Source organism: Strigops habroptila, chromosome Z, assembly GCF_004027225.2.
Source record: "Strigops habroptila isolate Jane chromosome Z, bStrHab1.2.pri, whole genome shotgun sequence".
Lineage (NCBI taxonomy): Eukaryota > Metazoa > Chordata > Aves > Psittaciformes > Psittacidae > Strigops > Strigops habroptila.
Genome location: NC_044302.2, coordinates 7,775,302 through 7,801,951, shown reverse-complemented (window position 1 = coordinate 7,801,951; position 26,650 = coordinate 7,775,302). Strand labels below are relative to the sequence as shown.

At 35.5% G+C, this 26,650-nt stretch overlaps 1 protein-coding gene across 4 annotated transcripts in view; it reads left to right on the top strand.

The window, feature by feature from the left end:
• The window catches only part of WWOX (WW domain containing oxidoreductase), a 521,778-nt gene that overhangs the window by 144,935 nt on the left and 350,193 nt on the right, over nucleotides 1–26,650 (top strand). Inside the window, exon 9 of one of the 4 annotated variants that reach the window (XM_030471283.1) lies at nucleotides 11,603–14,256. The exons of the other annotated variants lie outside the window; for them this stretch is intronic. Coding sequence (XP_030327143.1) covers nucleotides 11,603–11,617 — 15 coding nt within the window. The 3' untranslated portion in view covers nucleotides 11,618–14,256. Of the gene's footprint in view, nucleotides 1–11,602; nucleotides 14,257–26,650 lie in introns of those variants that run through there. 4 annotated transcript variants of the gene reach the window in all.

Here is a 26,650-nt window from a genome sequence, read left to right as displayed (position 1 = left end):
GCAATGTTGGATGATGCATCTTATATAAAAAGGAAGTAATTTTTGAGATATAGAGAGAATTGTTTGTCTTGAGAAACAAGATTTACTAGTTTTTATATGCAGGATAGATCTGCTAGTGCTCTGGATTTCCATCTCTTATAGCAGTACTGTCTTAAGAGTTGGCATTTCCAGAAATGGAGTTCTCATACATGTGCTGCTTCTGTGGGTGGTACTTTCAACTTTAATGCATTTAAGATGGATATTGCTATTAATTCAGAATAGTGTTAAGCAATTCAGAATAGTGTAAGCATAGGAGTTGAAACTTACTGTGAGCTTACTTTTAATGTTTGATCACATCATTGCTGATTTCTTGTTTCTAATAGATGACTGTGCATATACAAATGGCTGGTGAGACTCCAATGAGTTATGAAAGTATTTACTCAAGTGTAGAGTACCAAACTTTATACAGAAGGAACAAATTTGAAAATCCTTGTCCTGAACTGGCACATTATTACTGATTTCTGTTTGAATGCTATATTCACCATTATGCAAAAAACATTAAAGAACATTTCAAAGTTACAATCTAGAGCATAAGAATACTTGGAAATACTAGGATTAGAGTTTTCACTTGAATTCAACACTGCTGAATGTAGGTATTTTTCTTACAGTTACCTTGTCTGTCACTGTAATCTATTAATGAAAGTAATTACCTTTTTTTCATTTTACTAGAAAATTGGAAACACTATTTCTTTCAACTGAACAGCATTACTATTAAAATGTTGTCCTGAAATGTCAAACTTACATTATGATGAATACTACTGGTACAAGAAAGCTAATTTAGCACTTCAAATAAAACAACTGTCTTGGCAATTTTTTATGATAATGACTTTGTAACAGTGTCATTTAGAATCTGATTGTCTACTCATGCTGAATAGTTCATCCCATCTCAAATAGTGCTGTTGATCTAATGGTGTTAATTACAGACCAGAGGCATGATCTGCAAAGGGATACTGGATGTCCTGCTGCTCCCTGCCTCAGTACTGGAGAGACCACTTTCCGCTGCAGAGCAGTGTTTTGCCTATGTAGGAAAGGAATTTTCCTATTGCTGTTCCTCTAGGCAAAGGCCCTGAGTATCAGTACACTTGAGTGGGTAGGCTTGGAATCTTGGAGTGGTTTGGCATCTGAAAAGTTCCTCCGTATTTGCTCTTGTGGACTGGGTACACATATATTACAATTCTGCTAGTAAGCTGTTGGCATAAATGTAAGAACTTACCATTATTTTATGCATACTTAATGACACTAAAATTAAGGTTTTTCTGGGAGGCACATTTATTTTGGTTTTTTCTCCTTTTTTTTTTTTTTTTGTCAAGGTATCATGAGTAACCTGGAAATGAGTTAACTAGTTCTGCCAAGAAACAAGTTATTGCCCTGAACTGGATGGTCTTTGAGATACACTGATTCCATTTGCTAAACTAGTGTGTATAATGTGAATGTCTCTCTCGGCTTTTGCACCAAAAGTGGTGACTTTCTATTTGTGAGAAAAAAATATGGGTTGACTTCTTCCATTCCTTTGATGAGAAATGTATGTGAATTTCCAACTTTTAAATGAATTCTAGCCAAAAGTGTCAACCAAGCTGGCAGCTCCACTTGTGATATAACATTTTTTGTCTCCTTTTGGCTTTATGTTTCTATAGTCAATGTCTTAATATAAAATGTCTTTTTATCAAAGCTTTTATCAAAGCAATATCTGATCTTATATTTGGTGATGAGGTAAAATTTATCATTATTGCATTACATGTATGCTTATTCAATAGACATTAATGTGGCCTTCAGCTAAGGCCAATATGCTCTTCAGAACACAATCCAGGCCACTGCTTGCCTTGGAAAATCCAATACTTTGCATTTATAGTCAAGGTGTGCAAAGATGAACACACAGCTCAGTGCTTTTTCTGCTGTTAGGAATGGACAGAAGACTCATCAGAAAATGTTGTCACTGTCCACAGCAAGAGTTCCTGTAAATGCAAGTTAATTGCTAATCTATTCCCCTAAAATAATGTTTATAATTGGGAATGAAATGTGGCTGCCCCAAATTATGTGGTCATTCCTGTTCACTGTCACCATCAGATAAAAAAAGCCAACTTTAGCCCTCCTGCTTCTATTCCCTGTTCCCTTCTGCTGGCAGATATATCCATTAATTAATTATGTTGTAGTGCTCAGAAGCTAGAAAGAAAGGGTTGTCCACATCTGAAATAGAGACTTAGAGACATGGAATACAGTTAGTCTGTTTGCTTTAAGATTTTATGTCTATGGAAATATTTGTAGTCTATTGTCCTTCTCTGTTTTGGGAGATTTTTGTGAATTCTTCCCAAGCATATATTTTGAACTGATTTGAATGACTTCCTAACTGCATACGTGTCAGCACTGAATGTCAAGAGTAAACAAATGAAAGCTTGTTCCATATTCTTCATTTGTTGTCAGACACAGTTGATTTGGCATTTCCACAAAGTTCATTTGTTATAGTAAATGCTGTAAAAGTTACAAGCATGCTTTTTCAAACTTCTCTGAATTGATCTTTTGAGGTGAGATAAATGAATTACCAATTTTCTTTGTTATCCACTAAGATGAATTTACTTTTGAGGCTTCCTAGTGGCCTGGGTATTTTTTATGTTGTAAGATGAGACTTGGTATATAAGTGGTGTATCAGAAGACAGAGATGATACAGTCTTCCCATGGAGACAATCTGTAAAGCTACTGCAGGATATTGATATGTGGATTTTCCAAGGTTAAAAGTAGAAGTCTCATGAACTGATTTGTACTCTTTGCTGATTCTCATGCTTTTGACCATGTTCCTGTTACCTCGTCTATGGTTTCTGTCCAAGACTCTTACATTGCTGTATGTTAACTGATAACAACTGAAAATGGCAAAGTCACAGCTATCAATGGGTGTGCTCACCTCCCACTTTACCAGGGAATGGTTGGCTAAAGGCTATTTTATCTATTGTACTATATTCATTCAAGTACAACCAAAAAAATTGCCTAGCCTTTTTCTTGCTGTCTTTCTGAATATTAGATGAGGCATTTTAAAACCTCATACAGGTATTTAAACTAAAACCTATATGCAAAGCTGTAGGTAATTTTCTCAGCCATGACATGCCCAAAGACAACACATGCTGTAGATGAACAAAATACATGCTGTAGATAACTATGTGAATGTGGTTTTCAGGAGGTAAAAATAAAATTAGATAAAAGTTAAAAAAAATGTTTCACCATAAACATTTTAAATATTTGTAACTGTATGTTTTGGCCAAGTTAATAAAAGAAAATATTGAGGAGTAAATCACAGAGTTTTCTACAAAAAGAGCAAATTTTTAAGGTGGTAATTTCGGGTTTTTGTTTCTTTTTTTTTGAGGGGTGGGGTGTGTGTGATGATTGTTTATGGTTAAAATCCAAATTCTCAGGCAAGATGTTCATGAATGCCCACACATAAAAAATATTCTGCTTGTGTTCACTGTGTGAAGAGTTAAAATGTTCACAGTTTCCATTTAAATGAAAGAATGCTTTTATTTGAGGTGATCAGATGTAATAGAATTAAGTGAAGAATTTACCATTTCTTCCTAATTTGCAGATGATGACCAGTTTTCCTAAACCTTTATACTGTTGGGATTTTCCTTATCAATAGAAGTGTATTTTGAATGGTTTCAGAGAAAAATGTATTCTTTTTTCCTTACTATCCTTTTTAATTTTATCATGTAAATAACTAGATGAATGATTCTCAAATTACTGCAATAAAGTCCTTAGTATAGGAGTCTTTAGTCTCACAGGTGACTGTTTCCAAAATTTCCAAGTGTGGTCATAAATAGAGTGATGAAAGCTATTTTCCAGTTTTCATTGCAGCGAATCTTAATGGGTCCCAACTAAATATGTTTACAGATGTGCTTACATTTCCCCCATGTTTTGTGAAACCCATAACATGACTTATAGTGACAGATACTCACTGTTGTTTAATTCTTCCTTTTATCTACACACTCTTGAACTATGAATTACATCAATCCTTAAATCTTTGTTTGTTTTAGAGAAGGTTCTTTTTCTTTTTTTACTCTTGGCACACCATATATGCACTAGCAAGTGCTAGCAGTTTCAGCTGCATTTAAGGAAATATTGTTGTAAGGCTTTTATGTGCTGTACTTCAATCAGCTAGTGCCAGCAGTATCCCAATAGAAAGACCCTCAACAGACCATTTTCAGCATTTTGCTGCAATTAAACTCCTCTGGTTTTAGCCCTCAGGCAATTTAGTACCTTTTTACATATGCACATTATGAACTTTTGACCAGGGCCTGGTAGTCATATATTAGATAGCAGCTTTTGAAAGCAGACTTAACAAGTTCCTCAGAGTATTACAGTCGGAGTCAGTTGTGGAAAAGGTAATTTAACCAACTTGCAGTGAGGCCATTCAGAATCTTACTGATGATCCTAAATATGTCTTTTTTTTTTTCTTGTTTCCTCTGGAAGCTGGTAGCAAGAGCTCTCAAAGAATGTGATTGATCTTTTATTCAGTAGCTAACGAGGGCTGTGATTCTATTAGTGCTCTACAAGGCAAGGGAACAGTGATTTAATGAAGTGTCTAGTGAGCTGGTCATAGATTTATCCTGTTGTCTCTAATTTGCAGTGCCGTTGTGAGTGTAAAAGAAACTGCACTCACACTGCCATTAGGCAGGTATTTCCTTAGTAAATTGTTGTAAGGTCAGGTGTAGTTATCTTGGAAAAGGCAATGCCTTACCTCCTCAATGTCTCAAGATGACAGCCGCTGTGCTGAGCACTCACTGAAGCGGAAACATGAAGATCAGAGGTCCGTCTCCAAGTCCCCCTTAGCTGATGCAGGAGCAGATGAACTGCCAAGTAGGACTAATAGAGTCATAATTGGCGATTAGACGTGGAAAGGTGCAATAACGTCTTAATACAAACTGGCTTATATTATAGTTAGTGTCAGTTGTTGTAAAGTTACAGGGTAGCCTGAACTAGTTACACTTCTTTTTTTAATTTTCAAAAAATGAGGCAATGCATCCTAATAGTTGCAGTACAGCAAAAACATAAGAATGTCAAAACTTGAGTTACTTTAAAGTGACATTAATGTTTTCAGTACATTTACTTTGGCATGTAGCCTGTCAGTCTTACCAGAAATGATGCCATAAAATTTGACGTAGAGCTATAGATAAAATAATCTCATAAATATTCTTTGGTTTTCACTTAATTAGCACTTAACAGTGGATTTTATTTCTGTCTACTGAAGACCACTAAATTTTTGTTCTGTTTCTCTTTGCCAACTCGAGATGTTATTTCGATGATGCCTACGATGTTGCAAATTGGGTTTGCACGGTTATGTTTTTCACAAACCTCTATGTCCAAGTTAGCCAAAAAAACTATTTTCAGGAAGAAGTTATCTTTGCATGAATCACTTGATAATTTAAGAAGGAAGTTATGGTATCTGTTGCCAGGAAGTTCAGTGCTACCATTTCAATCAAAAAGCAATACTGAAAAATAAGGAAGCAGATCTGATACGTGTAGATCTTTCCTAGATTAATGTAGAACAGAATGAATGAGTAGCTGAAGTGGTGTGCAAAATGTGCAAAAGTGTGCAAAAAGTGGTCATGTGCAAAAGTGGTCAAAGCTGTCAATCAGAGGGGAGGCAATCAGAGAAGAGTTTGTGGGAGCATTAGTCCAAATTTGTTAATGTGTAAGTCACAAGCCTAATTGGGATCTCAGCCGCATGTTCCAGGCTCTGTGCATATGGGTAAAGAAAAGTTTCTAATGCAAAATGCATCAAATCTGTTTTAAGGGAAACTACTAAAATCTCCTATGCAGCATCATGTCAAACAGCTATAGCAAGAAGACAGTACCATGATAACTTGTATCCTTATATAATTATAGCGCATGCATCACCAAATAGTTGCCATGTGCTCAGATGGATGATTTTGTTTTTGCAAAATAAAAATATTTTCAGTTGGATGAGCCCTTGAACCCCTGTGAACTTGACACCCTCTGGGATGTCATCTGGGATCTCTGTTAAATATACAGATGCAATTAGTCTAGAAAAAGAGTTATTGGGCTTTTAAATGAACAGCAAAAGGATTTGAAACAATAAGCCAAACTTTCTAATTTCCTAATATTGACACTTGTGTCCTTCACAATCTTATTATAGTATTATTCTCTGCTGATCTACCATTTCATCAAAAAGTCTACAATGGAACTAAAAATCTAAGCCTTTTAGCCCATAGATCATTGCACTTGGTAAATGGCTTATTGTAGATTAGATAATGTGGTTCATAGCACATCCAAATCAATAAAAGGCTAGTCCAAACATAGTAAAGTGCTCTCAGTCTGATTCTTTTTATTAAGTATATCTGCCATGAGCAAAGTGAAAATTTTAGGGTTTTTTGCTTAACTTGATGTAAGAAAAAGACATTGCTTAAATTTCTACATGGTTATTTTCATTCTTAGAGAAGATTTGTCCCATAGAATTTAGTTTTATTTGAATCAAAATGAAGTATATTGTATGAAAAATGATAAAATTTTTGTATCGGCAAAATTTAGAGCCCAGTGGTTTGGTGTTCCCATTCATATCCCACTGTAGGAATGAATGACTAGGATCTCACATCTGTCAGATATTCAGTGGTCTCTCTGAAACAAATGCTTCTAGTTTACAAAAATCATCAGCACAAATTGGCAACTTCAGCAACAAATGGAGGTGGAGAATGCTTTCATTTGGGAGAATTGTGGAAGAAATATTTTGAAGACGGAATGCGTGATTAGATGCCTCAAAAGCAGTGGCCTTTTAATCTAGGTCAATCAGGCCCAGGATTCACATGTAATTCTACAAACACTATATGTTTAAGTTAAAAGTTGATCTCTGAAATGAGAGAAACTAAGGCAATAATAGCACTTAATTGGTTAACAGATTTCTAGGTTAACTGTGCATAGCAGAGGAAGGGGAAGGTTGCTTCTCTGGTAGATATGGCTTTCATCTGTCCCTTGCATCTGGAAAGGTATCTTTGCAAACACGGAGCAGGAACGGTGCTGTTGTAGAGAGATGGCTGTACAGCATGTTAAAACGTCTGCTCAGCCCAGCCTTCTCTATACTGTCCATGTTAAGTTTTACACGTCAAGAGTGAATTGACAGGTTGGTACAAAAATCTGAAATGGAGGATATGGTTCTCCTTTCTGTCTTACCCTGTGGATGGTCCCCTGTTCCTGAAGGTGTGTGAATACTAGAAAGATACACTTATTTATACAGAAGAAATTCAGCAGGCTTATGTGTAAAGTGTGAACGGGTATACAGAGAGTTTTTACCTTTCTAGCCGTTATTAGGGTTCCTCTAGGGTTATTCTTGATATCTGGAAAAAATTGGTAGCACAGTGGAACTAATGGCTGTCTCTGCCTTTAGACTTTGCACACACTTTCATCCACCGCATTTTTATATTTTCCTAGTTACATCCATGGCCAAGCTGCTGTGAAAGGATAAGCAGAAGTTAAGAATTGTTAAAATGCTAAGTTCCTGAACCTGGTCAACAGCTTGTGACAATTCACAACTTTGCTAAAATTGGGCTTAAAAGCTGTATCAAAAATCTAGTGAATAACTGGAATTTCTTGCAAACAGTAAAATCAGATTAATTGTAATTGGCTATAGAGACATGCTCTTAACTTACCATTCTTTGACCATGTTATTGACCACTGTGTGTTCGTCCCTGTTGTTAATAATTTATCCTTTGAAAAATCTATGTGCATTATAGTCTTTGATCTCACAAATTTCAAAGCTGAAGATGCTGTTTTCTTTTTCCTTTTACATTTTTTCTTTCTTTTAAAAGAATTTTTGAAAGAGAACAGAATGAAAAATAATTTAAAAACTTTTTTCTGTTTATTTTGGTGGGAGAACTTCCAGATGACACCAATCCTTGGTAATGAGAATTGTACATTAATACAGTAAGAATATATATGAATAAAAAAATCAAGGCAAGCTTACTGCACTTTGCAGAAAAAAATATTTGAAAACAAGACTTAATGCATCTAGTAGATTAAAACAGAAATTAAAGACTTTAGAGTAAGAAGAGATCAAAGGCTGTCTTTTCGTTGTTCATTTTATTGTTTATTGACTTCAAAAAGACTTTTTAGTTTAAGCTGACTTTAATGTCTCTTGAATGCTCTTTTGTAAAGTGACTTTGAAAACTCACGGATAATGTCTTCATTAAGTGGGAAAAAATCTTGGTAAAAATATAACTGTAACTTTGCTTTCAGTGTAAGAGAAAGAAATAACACTGTGCTTAATTAAGGTCTGTTTTCTCTCTGTTTCGAATTTTACAACCATGTTTTTCATTGAAATTAGTGCTGATAAAAGCTCGAAATAGACATTGCTAAACTGAAACTCTAGGTTTTCAGAGGAGTGTCGTAATGTGAGTTCTCTGTCTATATTTATTAATCAGTTAATCAGGATGTTGTCTTGTTGATACTGGCTATTTTGGGAAACAAAAATCAAAATCCGAAAGCATATTCAAGTTGTATGAATTCTGAAATAAAGCATAAGCTTTCTGCATTGTTGAGAATGTTATTTAGAGACTTTCTGCTCTTATTCTGTTCCTAAATGACTGTGCTTTTCTCACCAATCCCAGATGACTTGATGTCTCTGGATTATTTTCATAATAATAATTAATAATAACAATATAGATCATAACAGTATGGAGATAAGTGATAGATTCAGAAAGCTATGCTGAATAATTAAGACAAGGTCTTTGGCACAGATTTCTCTGAGAAATAGTGTGCGCTTTCCCCAGTATTTTGAGGTTGAAAAGTGCACTTGAGGAATAGTACTATCTTGACCTTCCCGCTCTCCGTAGTACATCTTTTGCACATGGTTCTGTGAGATTCAGTTCATGTTACTTCTAAATGCAAAGGGAATTTTAATTGGTTTCATGAAGTGCATTCCATCTTTTCTCAGAAGCTGTATGTATGGCAAGCTGTATGATTCCCAACAGCAGAAACACATTCTATATATGGATGAGTTAATCGTCTTCTTTTGGTTAATTTCTTGCTAGTATTGATTGAAATACATCCTCAGTTTTGTTGGCTCCCTGCTTTTCTGTAATTATGGTACAATATAATCTTAGTTTTAGCAATTTCTAGCATGGATTTATACTGAACATCATTTGCTTGTTACTCTGGGGGTGGCAGATAATGGGTGTGCTGGTAACTTTGTGATACACCCTTTCCCATTCTGTGTATTTCTGACAGGGCAGCATCTGCAAATATCAGGCAATCTGTTTGGCTCTTACTGAGGATCAAAAGATTCTGACTCAGGCTGCAGAAGTGGTTTGCAAGACCTTTTTATATATTAAAAAACCTCAATAATTGCTTTTAATGTGATAGCTGAGTTTCCAGAGTTTTTTTCATGAGAAATGTGTATTATATGTTTTCTGTAACTGCCTAACCTTGCTTCAGCTTTAAAGGAGATTGTCTGTCTTCAAAAGGAAAAGCAACGCTACACTTGTTTACCCCTTGCTTGCACTCCTGGCTAGGGACAGAGCAGCAAAGCGGTTCTAGGCTAGGTTTATTTTTACTGTCTTTCAGCTATGATACATATATTACAAATCTTATGTCCAGTGCAAAATATGAGACACCAAAAAAGATGTCTTCTTCAATGCTGGATGGATCAAAAGGCCACCTCTTGTATTGAGACAAATGTTTCTCATTTATGTGTTAGTTTGTCATTTTCATTTACTTCATTTTAGTGTGGGCAACTACACTTTGGATTTGGTGATTCAGCATACAACAGTTCCATCTTGGAGATGATCTTACTAGTTTTCATATTCATAGATGCAAACAAGTTATTGCAGTATAAATATTTTATGGCACAAATGGTTAACTATTTTTACAAGTGTAATCTTCGTGGGTGGTTTAAAGGCTCAATTACCACTGAAATGGAGGAAATAAATGTCCTTGAGGATTTGCATTAGGATCATATGACATTGTCGGTCTCAGCTCATTGTTAATAATTCTTACATCTGTGCAGTGTACAACAGCAAATGAGGCTGTGCAGCTTTTGAAAATGTAATACAGTATTATTTCTGGTACCCTTGTTGAAACATCTAAGTTCTTTCATAGAAAATGACAGAAAAGTAAGCCAGGTCAAAGAAAGTAACAAATTAGCTGGTGAAATTGATATATAATGTGTACTCCTACTTACTAGATTGAGTAGATAATGTGAAGACTATTGAAATTTTCATATTTATTAGGCATACAGTTGATGCTGTTTGGGTTGCACTGCACATTTGCACTATGGGCGTATAAGAGGCTAAGATTCCACCAAGCCAGAAAGAAGCCAAAACTGCAAGGAAAAAGAAAAACAATAATTAATGTGGCCAAATTCCAAGCTTTTTATTGTAATTACTTTTGCCTTTATGTTGAATTAGGAAATAACATGGGATGATCCTACAATGTGAGAGTTGTGGATGCTCTGCAGTTTGTAGATGTGAATCTACTTGCTCTAGAAGACAACAGGCACTCAGGATCCAGAGAGCTTAATCCCTTGAAATTAGATAACCTACATCTGTGCTCAGTGTTTGTGAGCAAAAGGAGCCTAACTTTGCTCCCTTTTCTGTGCTACAAATCTTGCCGTGCATGAGAGCAGAGTTTGGCTCAAGAGTTTGTTTGCATATTTGAATGCTTCAGTTGTATTATTAACCAACCCAGACCTCGTTTCCTGCCTTGTCCATACAGAAAGGCTACTATAGTAGTAACGTAAAAAGTGAATAAAAAGAAGGATCCAAAACATCTTCTTAAGAAGGTGAGATTAGCAAAATTCAAACATTTCAAGAATTATGTAATGGTTGTGTTGTCAGGTAATAAATACCTCATGTCAATGATTCCCAACCTTCTTTGTAGGTATAATGCCTCTGATTATGATCTCAAATTCTATGATTTGTTTTCCAGCAGTCATAAAGCCCATTCTGCAAACCAGTGCAATCGATAAAATATTATATTTAACAAACTCAGCGTTTGGCCAAGAACTATTTGAAAAAGAGATATTACTGCTTGTATTTCCTTCTCTAAAAGCACTTGAGCTCTCTTTTTGTGAGATCTAACTCCTTGTTACCTATTATGTGTAGTAACAGGGACCTGAGGAGACATCTTTAGATGAGAAGGTTCAGAAATCACAGAAAATTCAGGCAATGTAACTTTCTTTGGGTTTGAAGCACGACCCAGATTACGCTGACGTCTCAGAGCATAGCAGGGCTATGCTCAGAATCTGAAGCTGCTGTTTTGTTGGTTTTCTAGACAAACTCTTTCCTAAAATGAATAGTACTGTCATCAAGGGAACACTGAAGACATGTCTGTAGAACAGCTCTGGTTTTGTTTGTCGGGTTTGGACGTCCTGCAGCAATTCCACATACTCCTGTTTGCTTGGTTGATTCCCTCTTTCTACAGCATCGTCTTCCAAATAACATAGTTGTCGTATGCAACTAAAGTACTAAATAGGTAGAAGCAACCTGCCTTTTCCCCAATTTACAGCCAAATGGTTCACATCACCTCAGACTTCTCCCTACATTCAGTACTTACAGTAAATGTCCATTCTTTTTAGGTTTTGGAGTTCTAATGAAGTTTGCGTAGATGTTTTTGAAAATAGAAGTTATCATCATGTTGAGAGAGGATTTGCAAGTTGGCAACATCTTTCTTTGGGAAGGAGACAGTGTCCAGTCGCTACTCAGCTGCTGCTGCTATGCCATATGAGGGTGCTGCTGAGGCAAAGCTGGCTTCCTGCTCCTGGTGCTGCAGCTTCTCAATTTTGTGGTGTAACTACTATAGATCCTAGGTAAGAAAGTGTGCTAACATTTTCCCCAGTCATGTGTCCCATGCATGACAGTGCACATAGCTGCTTTCACAACCTGTTCTCCCTGGGGATATCCATTTTAATGCTGTGTCCATTTACATCACAGTTGTATTAATTACATTTAATGTAGTTTTGAGCTAAGGTAGCACAGCCTTATTTCAGAGAACAGAGAGTGTGTGTGTTCTAATGAGGCTTGAGTACAATTGATCTATGACTTGGATATAAGGGATTCTTAAGGGAGTTTGCTGATTTATGTGGAAGACGGATGTCTGTGACCATTAGGAAACATCAGTTTTTATTACCTATCAATCTCATGGAAAACCATTGGCAGCAAAATCTCCTGTAATAGTTATCTAATCTGTTAAATTAGAGATTAATGAAATGAAAACATTACAGAGGAGGAATGCACACTCTTAAAAGCGGGCAGTATCAAAAGGGCAATAAAGACTATTTGGAAGCATATACAACAGCAGTCTGAAGACAGCAAAAGGATAAATAAGTACACACAATTGCTGTCTTAAGCCAGTTTTTGCTTTCAGCATGCTTATGGGTTTTAAATTGCAAAAACCTATGTGGATATATGGGTTAGTAAATTACTAGAGTAATAGAGCACATACATAAGACTAATTCCAAAATAAGAAAAAGAAAAAAAAAAGGGCAAACAAAAAAACCACCATTTAGAATATCATACACTCATTTGGTTTTAGAATGATTTTAGAATTTAATACAGTTGATGTTTAATTTTGCTTAACTAAATCTTTATTTTCAAATTTCTAGAGTTCAAAAGCAGTGCTTATTCAAATGTATTAGTAAGACCAAAAATTAGAAGAAAAAACTTGTAAACTACATCTAGCTATGATTGTTATTCTTCAGGAAAAAGACACATACAGCTGTGTTTGGAAACTGTGAATCTTTACATTGGGAAAGAGCCCAGTATCTGGAATGTTTTGAAAGGAAAAAAAATGGGGACAATATGTCTGCTATCAGTTAATTTCTAAGCGTGTAATTTCAGTGTGTTCTGTGTGCTCGTTTTTTCTCGCAGCTACTATATGCCGTGGGATATAAATCAGAAGGAATTTTCAAAAAAACAAGTTGCATTTATCTATACATAAAAAAGAAAATACTATTGAGGTGACCGTGTGTGTCAGCACATCGCTTTATTTCCACACCACCTGCTGCAATTAAAAATGAAATCACCAAGCAGCAAGTACAGTAACTTCATCAACCAGCTGATATTATAATTAATGACTATATAGAGTCTCTATTATTGTGTACTTCCAAGGCATCAAGTGGAAAGCTGTCGTAGTGCTTTAAATAATGAAAAAGTTTCAGGCCTTGATAAATGGCTCAGTTGGATGCAGTTTAGAAAGTTGAGAGCATATGCTTCTGTCATTAGAAACTAAGGACCCTCGTTACCCTTGCTATAGCTCCTCAGATTCATCTGAAACTCTTTGATCCCCTCATGTACTTACACTGTGTTTAAAATGCAAAAGTGTAGAAAAATATGGTGTGCATGAGAAATTCAGTTAGTAGGAAGAAAGATTAAAATAAAGCTACCGTTCATTAACGTCTTTGTTTCAAGCCTATCGAAAAAGATAGCATTAGTCTGTATCCACATTTCTTTTGAAATGAGAGTAAGCAGACATTTTTCTTTGATTCCTTTGAGATTTTTCTTTTAAGAAACAATTGAAATCCAATAAAGAAATGCGCTTCAGAGAATGCTTATGAAGATATTTAACTGACTTAATAGAGAAATGACAGCAAGGGTATTTATTCTTACAGTCTGTACTTCAACTCCATGGTATTCTGCAATGATGGGTGCAGAATGGGTGTAAAGAGTAAAGCACTGAAGCAGAAATTTTGAATATTATTGGTGAGGCAGGTTTAAACAATATGAATAGGCAAACTATTGGTAAATTCATTTCCTGAACAGTATTGTTTTGTTGTTAAATATCACAATTTTAGCTGAAAACTATTAGTTACTTTTCAGCTACTATTAATTTTTTTTCTTACTCTGAAACTTTCACATAATGAATTTGCCTCTGAGGATATTTCATAGCTGAAATGCTTTGCTTGGCAGAGCATGTTACTGATAGAGAAAATTTTGTCTAATCCCTGACTCTCATGGTTGTCATTTTGCTTTGTTTCATGTGTAGAAGCTATATGCCAGAACCATTTTCAAACCTTTTATAAAAGAACTATGTTCCTTCTAAAGTACTGAATTAAGATAATGAAACATATATGTGACTATATAACCAACAACAGAAATAAAGGTTTCTTCCTATCATATGAATGTGTGAGGTAATAAAATAAGCTAGTGCTGGTTTTCCCTCTGTGTTTCATTATTTAGAATGTATTATTTAGAATCCACATTTCATGAGCATCCAAACCCACCAAAGCACTGTGCCTAGGCATTAGGTGAAAGCATATAACAGAAGGATCTTTTAGTCTAAGGATTTCTCAGTGGCTAAAATGTATGTTCGACAACCTGATCCTAATAAGGAGTGAACTGGAAAGACCTGTGAATGTATGGAAACATGAAAAGTCTACTTGTGCAAGGAACGAACCTTGTTTGTCCTCTGTTGTGTGCAGACTATCATGTTGCAATAACAACAGCAACAGCCTGTGGTGTGAATGAATTCCTTGGATTCTTTGTGCTTGATAGCTGTCACTGCTTTGGTTTTTTTGTTGAGCAAAAAGGACAGTTGAGTGACCGCTTTATAATGTTCACCTCGGAATATTTACAAACTCTGTGCAAGTGGTTAGACAGATGCAAATTAAGTGCTGATGCAATGGGTCCATCTCCATTCATTTCAAAGGTGCACTTGCTTGCATGAGATATGAATTTGTGATAAGTGCTGAATATTAACTAGGATATTTGGACTTTAATATAATGATCTTATATCACCACAGCATCTTGGCAAATTAGATTAAAACTGAAGGACACAAGACCTGATCCATCTTTAAATTCATGATGTGTGAAAGTTGCACTTCAGACAAGTGTTAGGCTAATTGCTTCCTTAGCTGGTGACTTTAATAAGTTATAAACAGAAATATTTATCTTGGTGTGCTAAGTGGCTAGTAGGCAGGGAAGAAAGATAGCAAAAGCATTAATAGATGTAGGTTTTTGCATATATTCAAAATATTGTCAGATGGTGCTATTGGATGCCTAGGTTTTTCACGTATTTCGGGTCTTCTATGCCCTGGATAGTAATTAAATTAATTATTTATCCATTGTACACAGTCTTGAATTACTGTATGATTAGCTTGGGCACTTAAAAGCATAAAAACACTTGAAAGCAAAATCCAAGCATAGATATTCCATAGCACGTCTTACAATCTAAATATTGCTCTTAGTCTAATCGAAGCAGCAAGAGTAGTCACAGCAGTTGATGGACTATTTTTCAAATTGATTTCAAAAATGTATTTAAGGGGATGATCTTCTACTCTAGATTACCTATTGATTTTTAATATGAAAAGCTCATTATATAAGCAGTGACTGCATATAAAAACCTAGCAAACCTTTGCATAAATCCTTTAATTGAATTTCCAGAGCCTGTGGTTCTAGTTCTTTTTTTTAATTAAATCTATTTCTTTTTTTAAGTGTTACTGTGTAATTTGCATGCTGTGAAGTGGCCCTGTCCCAGATAAAGTGCCATTGATCCTTATTAAACCTCACCTCTGGGCTTGCTCAAAACTAACTGGAAAAATTAAAGTGTTCATGCTGCAATGCACTTATTGCTCGTGTGATAGGATTATGGAAAAAAAGAATAACATTAATTTCCAAGAGAGAATTTATAATGCAAGATTTTTTTTTTCAATTTGATAATTAATAGCAAAATCATATCCTAAATATAAATTGTATTTCAGTCTGCATACTGCAGTAGTAATTAGGAAAGATAATGTATACCTGATATAAAACCATGATGTTTTATATGGACACTCCTTTGGTATATTAATTTCTTTAAGTGTTCAAAACGATTATGGATTCAGCCCACAGCTTAAATAGAGATTTGAGGGGAAAAAAAAATAAATCTGGAACATACGCAGTACCTTACATTAATAGCTGTTTTCATTTTATTTCTTGAGTTTATAATGTGAAAAATGGCAGTCTGCAAATATTCATGATAACAATTTTTATATTAGAATTATCATAAGAAAGAAAAGTATGTAAGTTGCAATACTATTTTCTATTTTTTTTAATACCTATCATTTTTTATTTGAAAAGCAATAAAATCTGCTAAAGAAATATTCATAATCAATAAGAATACAAGGTATGGAATACATTAACAGAGTTATAAAAATGTTAGCAATATGACTCAAAATGAAAAACACAGCAACTTATGTATGGTTTAAAGTGTAATCAATTTTGAGGTTGCATGTGAGGATATAAATGATAAACACGAGTAGCAGCGTTTTTAGTAAAGGCTGTTGCAAAAAAAAAAAATACTGTATTTATGGTCTATTCCATTCGTTTTATAGATCATTAATGTAGAAAACAAACATAGTGTATTCATCTTCTTAGACAGTTTAAAATTCCATTAAATGATATTTTTAAATGGAAATTTTGAGCTTATTTTATATGCTGCTTTCTGCAAACACATGCTGTACTGAAAGTGAATGTAAACTGGGTTTCTATCAGAAGCTGACACCATAGGACTTATATTCAGGAGTGTTTCAGATTTGTAAGGGAAGCTAGTGGCTTTTTCCACTTTCAGCAAAGAGAACTGCTAAATCTGTTCCGTTTAAGAAGAGGTGAATTGCATGTTTTATTGCCTGTGATATATTACACACAACTAGGTTGGAATTGTCAATTGTAGCACAACCTCATTCCACAGTGAAAATATTTGTGTCAGAATGTCTTATCTATAGAGCAATTAGTGCAATTTGATTTTTGCACTTTGCTTGGTTAGTACAGAACCAGTTTAAATACTAATTTCTCACTGATCTGAACCTAACCAATTTGTGTTTAACTGTATTAGCTGCTTAAATGTATTATGTATTTGCTTTAAAGCTCCTGCATTGCTTTTATGTAAGCACTGATTATTTCAAAATCAGCCTGTTGGTCTCATTTCATGTACCCACTGAAATGGTAAATTAACATTACATAAATTGTATTTTACTCTTTTTTCAGTACCACTTCTTAAAAAGCAAAACAATAAAAGAAAACCCCCTTAAACTCTAAAAGTCCTGAATCTGTGCAACTTGTGATATCTGTAGGTATTTATAATGAATCATATGAAATGTATGGACAAACCCCATCAGTAAGATGTATTACTATTATGGTGAATTGTTCTTATGAGGTATCTAAGAAGAAACCCAATTGAGAAACCCATTTTTATGTCAGATGAAGACCAGATGCTTCTCTGGCTGTTTTGCAGTACTGTTACCATTCCTATACAAGAAATTTCATCGCAGGGGCAGCAGAGAAAGGAGATGAAGGACATGGATTGTGGATCAAGGGAATAGATAGTGTTGTTTTCTGCGTTGTGGAAGTTGACTCATGCCTTTGAATCTTTGGGTTTGCATATGTAAAATACTGTGCTCCTCACCTGTGGCACAGCATTCCTAGGTTTGCACTGGGAATATCTTTCGTCACAGGAGCAGCTGAGTGGTTCTTAAAAAAACATCCTAAGTGCAGCAGTGCTTGTTTAAAAGGAAAAGCAGACAACAAATGGGCTCCTATGGCACAGAATTTCACCAAAGACTTCCTGATCTCATTCTTTTTAGAAACCCCTTTTTTACTGGCTTTTCTAAAACGGCATGCCGTGTTCCTGAATGAACTTGATTTTTCTAGTGTTATTTCATGGAGGAAAAAGAGAAGGTGGGCAGAGGGAGGAAGCGAACTGGTCCTCTTGCAGCAATATGGGAGTTACTCTGGCTGGAGCCTTATTAATAACTGAGCATGAAGCTAGGCTGGTATCAGTTAATTTACTTATGAGGAAACAGTACACAGCTGAATAAAGGTAGCTGAGATGATCCATTCAGCAGAAGGAAGCGCAATCACAGCTGCAGCAGACCTGCTTCTTTCTTCTTCAGTATTGTGAATTTTGCACTAAGAGGTGGTTATCGTGCGGAGTTCCAGAGAGCAGTCTGCTTGCTCCGTCTTTGCTAGGGCAAGATTATCTTCAGCTTTAGGAAATTAATTTCCATCAACAGGCAAGCACACAGCCAGTGCAAAGTATTTGCTCCAAATTTTCACGTTAGTTTGTAAGATTAATGTGAATGTTTATCATTATTTGTGTTCCTTCTCTGTGTGATCCAGCAGTTTTCTTGTCGATTATTTCTCTGAACAGTTATTGCAACTACCATTTTGCTCCTTGAAACTTTTTTCTGTTTACCTTACACACATCAGAAGCATTCTGAAATTATGCTTCAGGAAAAAGGTTTTAAAATCCTTTCCTGGTTGTTTGTCGGTGGATTTGTTGTAGTTTCCTCATACTCTTTAGTGGAGGAAGTAAGTGACACTGATCAGTGAAGGTGGACAGTAAGATTTATAATGTATTTGTGCTAGCTGATTGCCAACAGAACTGGCCTTTCCCAGTGGTGCTGTACGCATACTTGGAAAATCAATAGGGATTAGCCTATGACCCCCTTCACATACTTATACTGTGGTCTGCATTGCTTACCAATATTTCATCTGTTTCACTTAAATGCTGTTACTTACTCAATAATGTGTGGCTGTTCTTGCAAGCTACTAATTAATTTTTAAAATGCAGTATCACTTGAAACGGAGATAAAGCACACCTTTAGCATCAGAGTGAGTGCAGCCAGTGGCTTCCTTAGTGAATTTGCACTGGGTACCTTTAATTAAAAATCCTACTTTGAAAGATTAAAGTTATACATTCTGATTAAAAAACGTTCTGAATCAAGTACAGAGACCTTTTCATGGTGGTTGCCAAGAAGCTAAATTGCCGGGTTTCACTAGGCACCTTCCACACTGCCGCTGCCATTTGCTGGCCCAATTGGACTTTTCAGTATGTACATTTATACTTAGCACATCCATATAAGAAACTTATTTTTGGTGATGTTTAGATAAATGTCTGTTGTTTATTGCACTAGGATTTCTTTTGCACTAGGATTAACAGCTTCTGAAATGTGTTATGAGGAAACAAGGGGTTTACTTTCGGTTATTAAATTTTTGCCTGTGTTTGGGTTTTGTTTTTGTTTTTAATTTTGCCTTTAAAATACTTTGTTTAAAGTTATTTCTTTTTTTTTTTTTTTTCTCATGTAAGTTGTAGGAGAAAAATATTTTATGTTTGTAAATAAATATATTTAATTTATATTGAGTCCGAGGTATAGTCTTGACAGTGTGTTCACATGTTACATAAACCAGGTTGTATTTTAAATACTAAGTTAAAAACCAGAAGTATCAGGTATTGTTTTCACTTTGACTACTTAAAAAAAAAAAATTGTTATACAATGTAAAATTCTTATTTCAATTTGTACTTTACCATACAGTTTGCCAAAAGCCAAAGGTAGTGGCCTAAAGCAATTATTTTTGATGAGGTTTTTCTCCCAATAGAAGGATTTTAAAATTCACAGTTTCTTATGCAAGTGTACCTATTCCCTGGAGTTACTTATAGTTTCTTATTGATCTAGCAGCTGGTATTTGAATTGGTCGATGTACTCTGTAACTTGTTTAAGATACCCTACCTGAACTATTAGTTTAAATAATATATTCATAAATTGATTAATCATTACAGGAAGAGTTATTAGCGGCATTTTTATCTGTGCACTATCCACAAATGATTCCTGGTATAATAATCATGCATACATAAACAGAGATTCATGTTTAAATTGCAGAACGCCTTATAGTAATTATACTGTTAGTAATAGTATGTTTCTACAAGAAGGAATCAACCTTTTTCTGTGTGGGCAGCAAAACTCAGTGTGTTCATTTAATGTGGATAAAGTAATTGTAAATATTGATGTGTTTATAAGCCATATTATGGGAGTGAGGAAAGAAGGAAAGGAAAGATGTGGCTTTTGTTGGCAGAGGCAGATAGCTCTTAAGGTTTGACGTGTGTTTGGGTGTGACCAGCTTCTGAGTGAGCTGAGCAAGGTGTTCAGGAAAGCTTTAGCCCACCCATGCTATGGGAAGGAGCCAGAGGAACTACCTAACCAATAGTTATTTATAAAAGTATAGATAATTATAAAACAATACACATAAAGGGATGTAGCTGCCTCTTAGTCATTGCAGAAGAGTTCAGTTTGCATGCCTTCATTTGATGACATCTTGCTTTTGAAAAGTCTGTGTTGCTATCAGTATACGTATAGCCTATACAATTGCTATAACTGGGGGGTAGTTGTAGCCATTAAACTTGGAGTTTCAGATTATTATGAGGAAGGAGGAAAGCCTTTGCATGCTCTCTTATAATATATATTTTAATATATGTAATAGGAATGAGCTCCAAAAAGTGAAAGAGCAACCACCGTAATTTTCATAACAAAGATCCTAGCCTGGCTCACACAAGGAGTCAGTGTGAATCTTTCTGGCTAACACAGTGTGCATGGACCACATCCAGAAGTTTTTGTTGAAAAAAGAAATACTCTCCAAAAAAGGTTGGTGCATGCAGAGGGAACTAGAAGAATCTATTTAACCAAAAGTGTCAGAACTCCCTTTCTTAGTGGCTCTTGGGTTTACTTTACTAAGTGGTGCAGAGTCCCAATGGCTTTAAACAACTTTCACTTTGACTTAATCCTAAATTCTGTGAACAAATGTGAACACAGAGTACATATGCATGCAATCTTACCATCAAATTAATGTTATCGAATTATCAAATTAATGTTCTTTTTTAGTTAATAATCTGAGTGTAGTGTGGAAAATCACACACCTCACATTTCAGCTTATTTCCTGCATAAACTACTGTCATGAGCCTTGGAATCTTACGTTTTGCAAATGAATAACTAGAGGAGCTTTTTCATATTTTAGTTTGAAAGCCATTTTGTTTCACCACATGCTTTTTCCGCTTCATAAATTCTACTTTAAAACATGTAACAACCTGCTAAATTAATATATACTGTGTTCTTTCTTTAATGGGTAGGGGAACTTGTCTCACAGCAGTGCATTTGTTCAGCTCTGTTTTGAAAAAGTGCTGCCTGCCGTGTGAAGGACATCTGCTCACAAATGAATGATTGTGCTTTTGATTCGGAGCAGCACCTTCACTTTAAATGCTGGCTGCAGATGAAAGGAACAGATTGCTGTGGTACCGCTTTTGTGAGGATTCCTCTACCCAGCATGTGGCTTCATACATTATGGAGAGCAAATCCACTTTATGCTACCACTCCTCACTGCACTTATTTTGCCAACCTTATTCAGAATGTCAGCGAGGATCACTTTTCTACAAAGGAATAAAAGGCCAGTTAGGAAGATTAAGCAGATAAATTATTTACAGTGTTTAATTATCATTGTACAGGTTTATTAAACTTCATGGTTACCTGGAAACCTAAGCAGGTGCTTGAAAAAAGCCCAATAAAGCTAAATAAAACATGGTTTGTGTAAAATTAAGTCCTGTTATGTGTGCCATGTTAATATAAATGTCCAGGGTTTTTTGGTTGCATGCCAAGCTTGACTTGTATTTAATGTTGTGATTATTATTTTTTTCATAATCCATTCCTAGCTCAAGTCTTATTATGATAGGAGATCCCACAGAATTCTCTGCTGGGTTGAGCAGTAGCCCATTATGCTACTGAGTGTCCTAGATGATAAACAGATGTACAAGGTATGCTTGGTAAATCTCAAAAGATTCCTTTTTTCTGGTATTAAGGACAGCTGAATTTTGTAGCAAAATCCCCCACTGTAGCACCACCATAAATTTTGGAATTTTCTTTAATGTTTATACTGATTAAACAATTTAATTTGGTTCTTTTCACATAAATTGACATAATCGGTGTCTATTTAATCATAGAAGTGAGATTTTAATTTTTGTTAATTTTTTTTTTTTTAATTTAGCAGTAGAAGTGTTGTCCTCTAGGAACAGCTTCCACATCTCTATACGCTATTCACTAATATAAACTAATGAGCTCCATTAAAGATCTGCCCACATAGTTGCAAAGAACCACCTATTAATCTGTCATCTTTGAATACTCTGAGAAAATTAAGACCACACCAAGCAACCATGAATTCGAAAATGAAAAAGGCAGTAGCAAGCCTATTATATTCTAAGGATGAGTGCCAAATAGGTAGGAAGTCACTAAAAAGACTAAAAAGAAGCAGACAAATCCCACTGGTTTAGTTCAGTAAAATAGCCCAGAAGCATATCAGGGTGAGCATGGGCTTAAATCTTCTCTTTTGAGGTCAAAGGAGTTTTGCTACTGACATGGGAGTATACTAGATCTAAGGATCGATACTAAGGATATCTTTTTGAAACTGCAGTTCAATTGAGATCTCAATTATTACCAAAATAATTTTGCTAAGTGTGAATGCCCATTTGGATTATGATGCAGGCAATTCATTGGCCGCTTATGGAGAAGGAGAAGGTCTTTTATCCTCCGCTAATGTTATAGTTTTCTTGGTCTATAGTTACCTGTTTTAACAGGAAACTAGTGAGCAACAAAACGCACAAATAGTTGCACTAGACAGCAATAGTGGCTTGGATTAATTCTAGGAGGTTACTTTACATGGAAACGAGAAGATACTGTTCAAATTTATCTGGTAGAATAATTCTGGGTTTAACCCACAATGTGATAAATGAATTGTAAAAATTAACATCCATGATTCCTATTGTTTTGATTAAATTTGATTTATGCCAAACTAGTAGATTCCTCATTCCTGAGTCTAAGTCTAATAATAAGGCTTTGTTGAAAATATTCCTATCTGCTTGTCTGAAATCTGCTTAAGGGATATTTTTTGTTATTGACTAAAACATCCTAAATATAGCATTGCATTAAAAAAAAAAAACCAAACCAAAAAAACCCCCAAAAAACCTCTGAGTTTTAATTCTTTTTTTCTTTTAAGGCATTGTTTTTATAAGACAAATAACCATAGCTATCAGAAGTATATTGATCTTTGATCACATTTTGTAAGTCATCCTCTTGTCTGGAATATGAAGGAAGAGGCATCCTGGGGGCAGATTTCAGTGTATCTTTTGGGGGTTGGATGAGTTCTGCTGGTTTTGGGTTTTTTTGGTCATCAAACCACTTTTCATATATATGAGTGATTTCACTGTGGCCAGCTCTGAAGAGGGATGCATGTCAACTTCACTAGTGGAGTTGAACTAGCTGTTTCTTTATAGCTGCTCAAGATATCTCAGATATAATTAGTAAGCTAGCTGCTAATAGGGGTGGCATATTGTTGTTGAGAATAAAGAGTTTGTCATACTTGGGGCTATAGTTAGTTGGTGCTAATTTTTGTATTCCACTGGGTAAGCTTTGACAAAGACCTGTCATTTCCCAAATAAGGCATTCTTTTACGAGAACATCTGTTGAAAGAGGCAATTTAAAATCTCCTTAAAATCCAGGGCATAATTAACACTACAGGGATACAAATACTAGCTTTCTGGAAGCTATTTCTATTTCACTTTATCTTGATGTTCAGTAACCTTTTCCAGTTGTTTGGTTTTTTGTGGGGTTTTTTTTTTCCCCTTTTTGTCACCATTTTGCATTTAGCATACAATTCTATGTTCAGAATGAGCATCTGAAAAAAACCAATAAAAATACTAACTATAGCCCACTGATTATAACTGAAAAAGAGAGCAAGTCCTGCAGCAGGGTGGTGTGATTGTCTTCAGATACAACAGGTTAAAGACGAAGAGCATTTGCATTTGTGGAAACCTCTTTGTATCTCAATATTGAACCATTGTCTTTTTAAGCACTGTTTTATGTTAAAGTTATTAAAAATTAATTGCAAGAATCATACATTTCTACAGAGCAAATTGGAGTAAATAGAGTGATATCTGCCATCTACAAAAATCTGAAGAAACAACTTGGTTATATATTTTGGATTTAACCACCTGCTGTAGCAGCAGATAACTCTTAAGTAACTTAGTATAAACACTTCAGCAGTTTTCCTGGTAGAAGGAAACAACAATTGCCTGCTTATTTATTTGCCTACAAGATGGAAAACAGTGTGTGAAATTTAGCCCTCACTGAAGCCGATAAAATACTAGCCAATAAAATATTAGGCTTTGAGTGATCATCCTTAATTTTGGCATTTAGCTCCTTCTATCCCTGCCTTGATTGTACGAAATATAGTGAGATTCTTGCAGCAGAATAAGAGTCCTTGTTAATGCTCTTGCTAAATAAAAATGACAAAAGTACTGCTGGATTACTACAAGGAAATAATATATCCACAGTTTGGGTCTGAACATGTTTAAGAATATGCAATATGAATGAGGAGTCATTTATGGCTATTTTAACATTTCTGTATGTCAGCCTGTTTTTACTAAGTGTTCTTTTGGGACCTCACTGTCTTTACTGATTATTAAAATTTGACTTTTTCTTACATGATTTGAAACTGTCTGACCACATGGCTCAAAGAAACCAATGCCTCTTAGGATACAGCAATGAAAATGGTGTAGTCTCAAATCTTGTATATTTAATTGAAGTGGCTATTGTACAGAGCAGAAGTATTCCCACACTGGAATTCCAGTACCCTATTTCTTTCTGGAAAATTGCAAATTTATTCTTTATAGAGCTCAGGCATAAAAGCTGTCTGTTGCACTAATGTGGAAGATGTTTTCTTATTATACTGTCTCCATGCAAATAACAAATTAATGCAGCTTGTAGAGGAATCTAATCACTATAATTCAACATTCAGGGGAGCAAAAAATGATCGTGCTTGTCTTCACTCTTCCAAGAATGACACCAGATTTTAGTTTTTTAATGCATCGCCTATTTAGCTCATTAGTTTTAATATACAGGTTTTAAAGTCTTTCCTTTAGCATTATCTTCGGAACAAGATGTTAAGCTCCCCAAGTCTGTAATCTCATATCAAGATATGGTTATGGCCTTGCTGTTATCCTGCTATTTTATGCCCAGTTTTGTCTTTATGCATCAATCTTCTATTGTATTTTGTCTTTGAGAGATTTAATTTATGCAGTGGGTCATTACAGCTTTCATTTGCCTATACAGAGGGACCCTGGGGATAAGAATGCATTAAAACCAACTGCCCCTGTGCCCCCCAACCCAAACCTTTCTGGTGATTAGAAGTCTTAACTATGCTGCTGAACACCCTGATTTAAAAAAAAAAAAACAACAAAATAATGTGTTAGTTTACTGAACTTCTCTTTCTTACCAAGGTTGAAAATCAGCTGCTTCTCAAGAGGTTTTAAACTACTGTCAATCCTTACCTGCACTGAAATTGGCTTCCACTCCTGTTACACCTTCAAAATTATTTTAGAAATTACCTTCAACTGCACTCTCTGACTGCATTCATTCTTTGGCCTTTCTGTTGCTTTTGAGCCTACTAAAAAATCCCTGCTTTTTTTTTTTTTTTTGCAATGTTTGATGTAACGTCTCTCTTGTTTCACCCTGCTACCCCTTTATGCACTTCTAGATTCCAAAATGATTTAGGGTTAAAAAAGTTACGTGATCTGTTGACTCTGAGAACACTGCAATTGCCCTCCCATGGTGACTTTCATTACTTTTACCTGTTCTGTCTCGAAACCCATTCAAACATTTAAAATATGAAAGAAATAAAGGCTTTTCACTGAAGCACCTAGTGCAGAAAGATCCAACAGTTTAATTGAGTGGCTTCTGAACGTTTTTTATCAAGAAGTGGAAAATGGTCTGAAGATCAGATTGTTTTCCAATCTGGATCTTTTTCAAATCCTGCCTTGAATTAAAAAAAGAAATAAGTCTCGTGCTTCCTCACCTTCTCCCACACCCAATCCATTTCCATTTCTTCATCAGAAAGAAGTCTTCCTCCACAGGCCAGCCTGTTGCCTTGTCCAGCATGACGACACTCATTACGGATGACAAGAAGTGCTCAACAGGAGTTAAATTTCCTGTGTGTTTTCTTGATTTTTATATTTAATTCCCAATAGCCTGTTTTCCTGCCCCCTTTAGATACTGTCTGTTCAGCAAAGGAGGAGGAGGTTTAGTCATTCTTGTCAGTTTGTCTCTTCTGAGATAAGAACGTGGGCTCATGTGACCTACTCCTACTCTGTGGCTATGTGACAAATGGAGTGAAATCAGCCTGTGAGGTCAGTGAGCTCGTTTTCCTTCACTGGTGGGTGGCTTTGTACGTTGTTTGTATGCACACTGGGTGGCACGAGTATTTAGATATTCATTTTGTCTTTCAAATTTATGCTAGGTCTTAATGTTCTTTCTAAGCTTTCTCTGTACCTTCATTTGCAATATGTAGTCTCTTGAGTTTCTGGAGTAGTTCAGTGGACATCTTGAAGAAACACTTGTGCTGGACATAATTTCTATTTGCTATGCTTTCTATCTCTTGTTTGGTGAGGAGCTCATAAAAGGATCCTCTACTGTTCTTTCAAATGCTGTGCGTCCCTGGAGGACTATGAGGGAGAAACTGCCCATTCCTTTGCCTGACTTAAGTAGACAAAACTAGGAGAGAAATGGTGTTGATGAAATATTTTCATTTTCTACCTTGTCCTATTTGGCACATAGCTGTTTCGGCTAGGCTGATTCTGTCCTTCACCTTTTCTAAAACACTTTGATCTTCATAGATTACTCTCATTGGGACCCCTTTTTCTTCTGCTGCACTCTGTGTGTGTGTTCTTAGACTTGCCAGTATGATCTGGGTGCTACATTGAAAAGGGTAAGATAGGTAGTATTACGGTTATTTCTGCTGTACATTATAGATAGCAAAGGACTTTAGCTGGCAATACATAC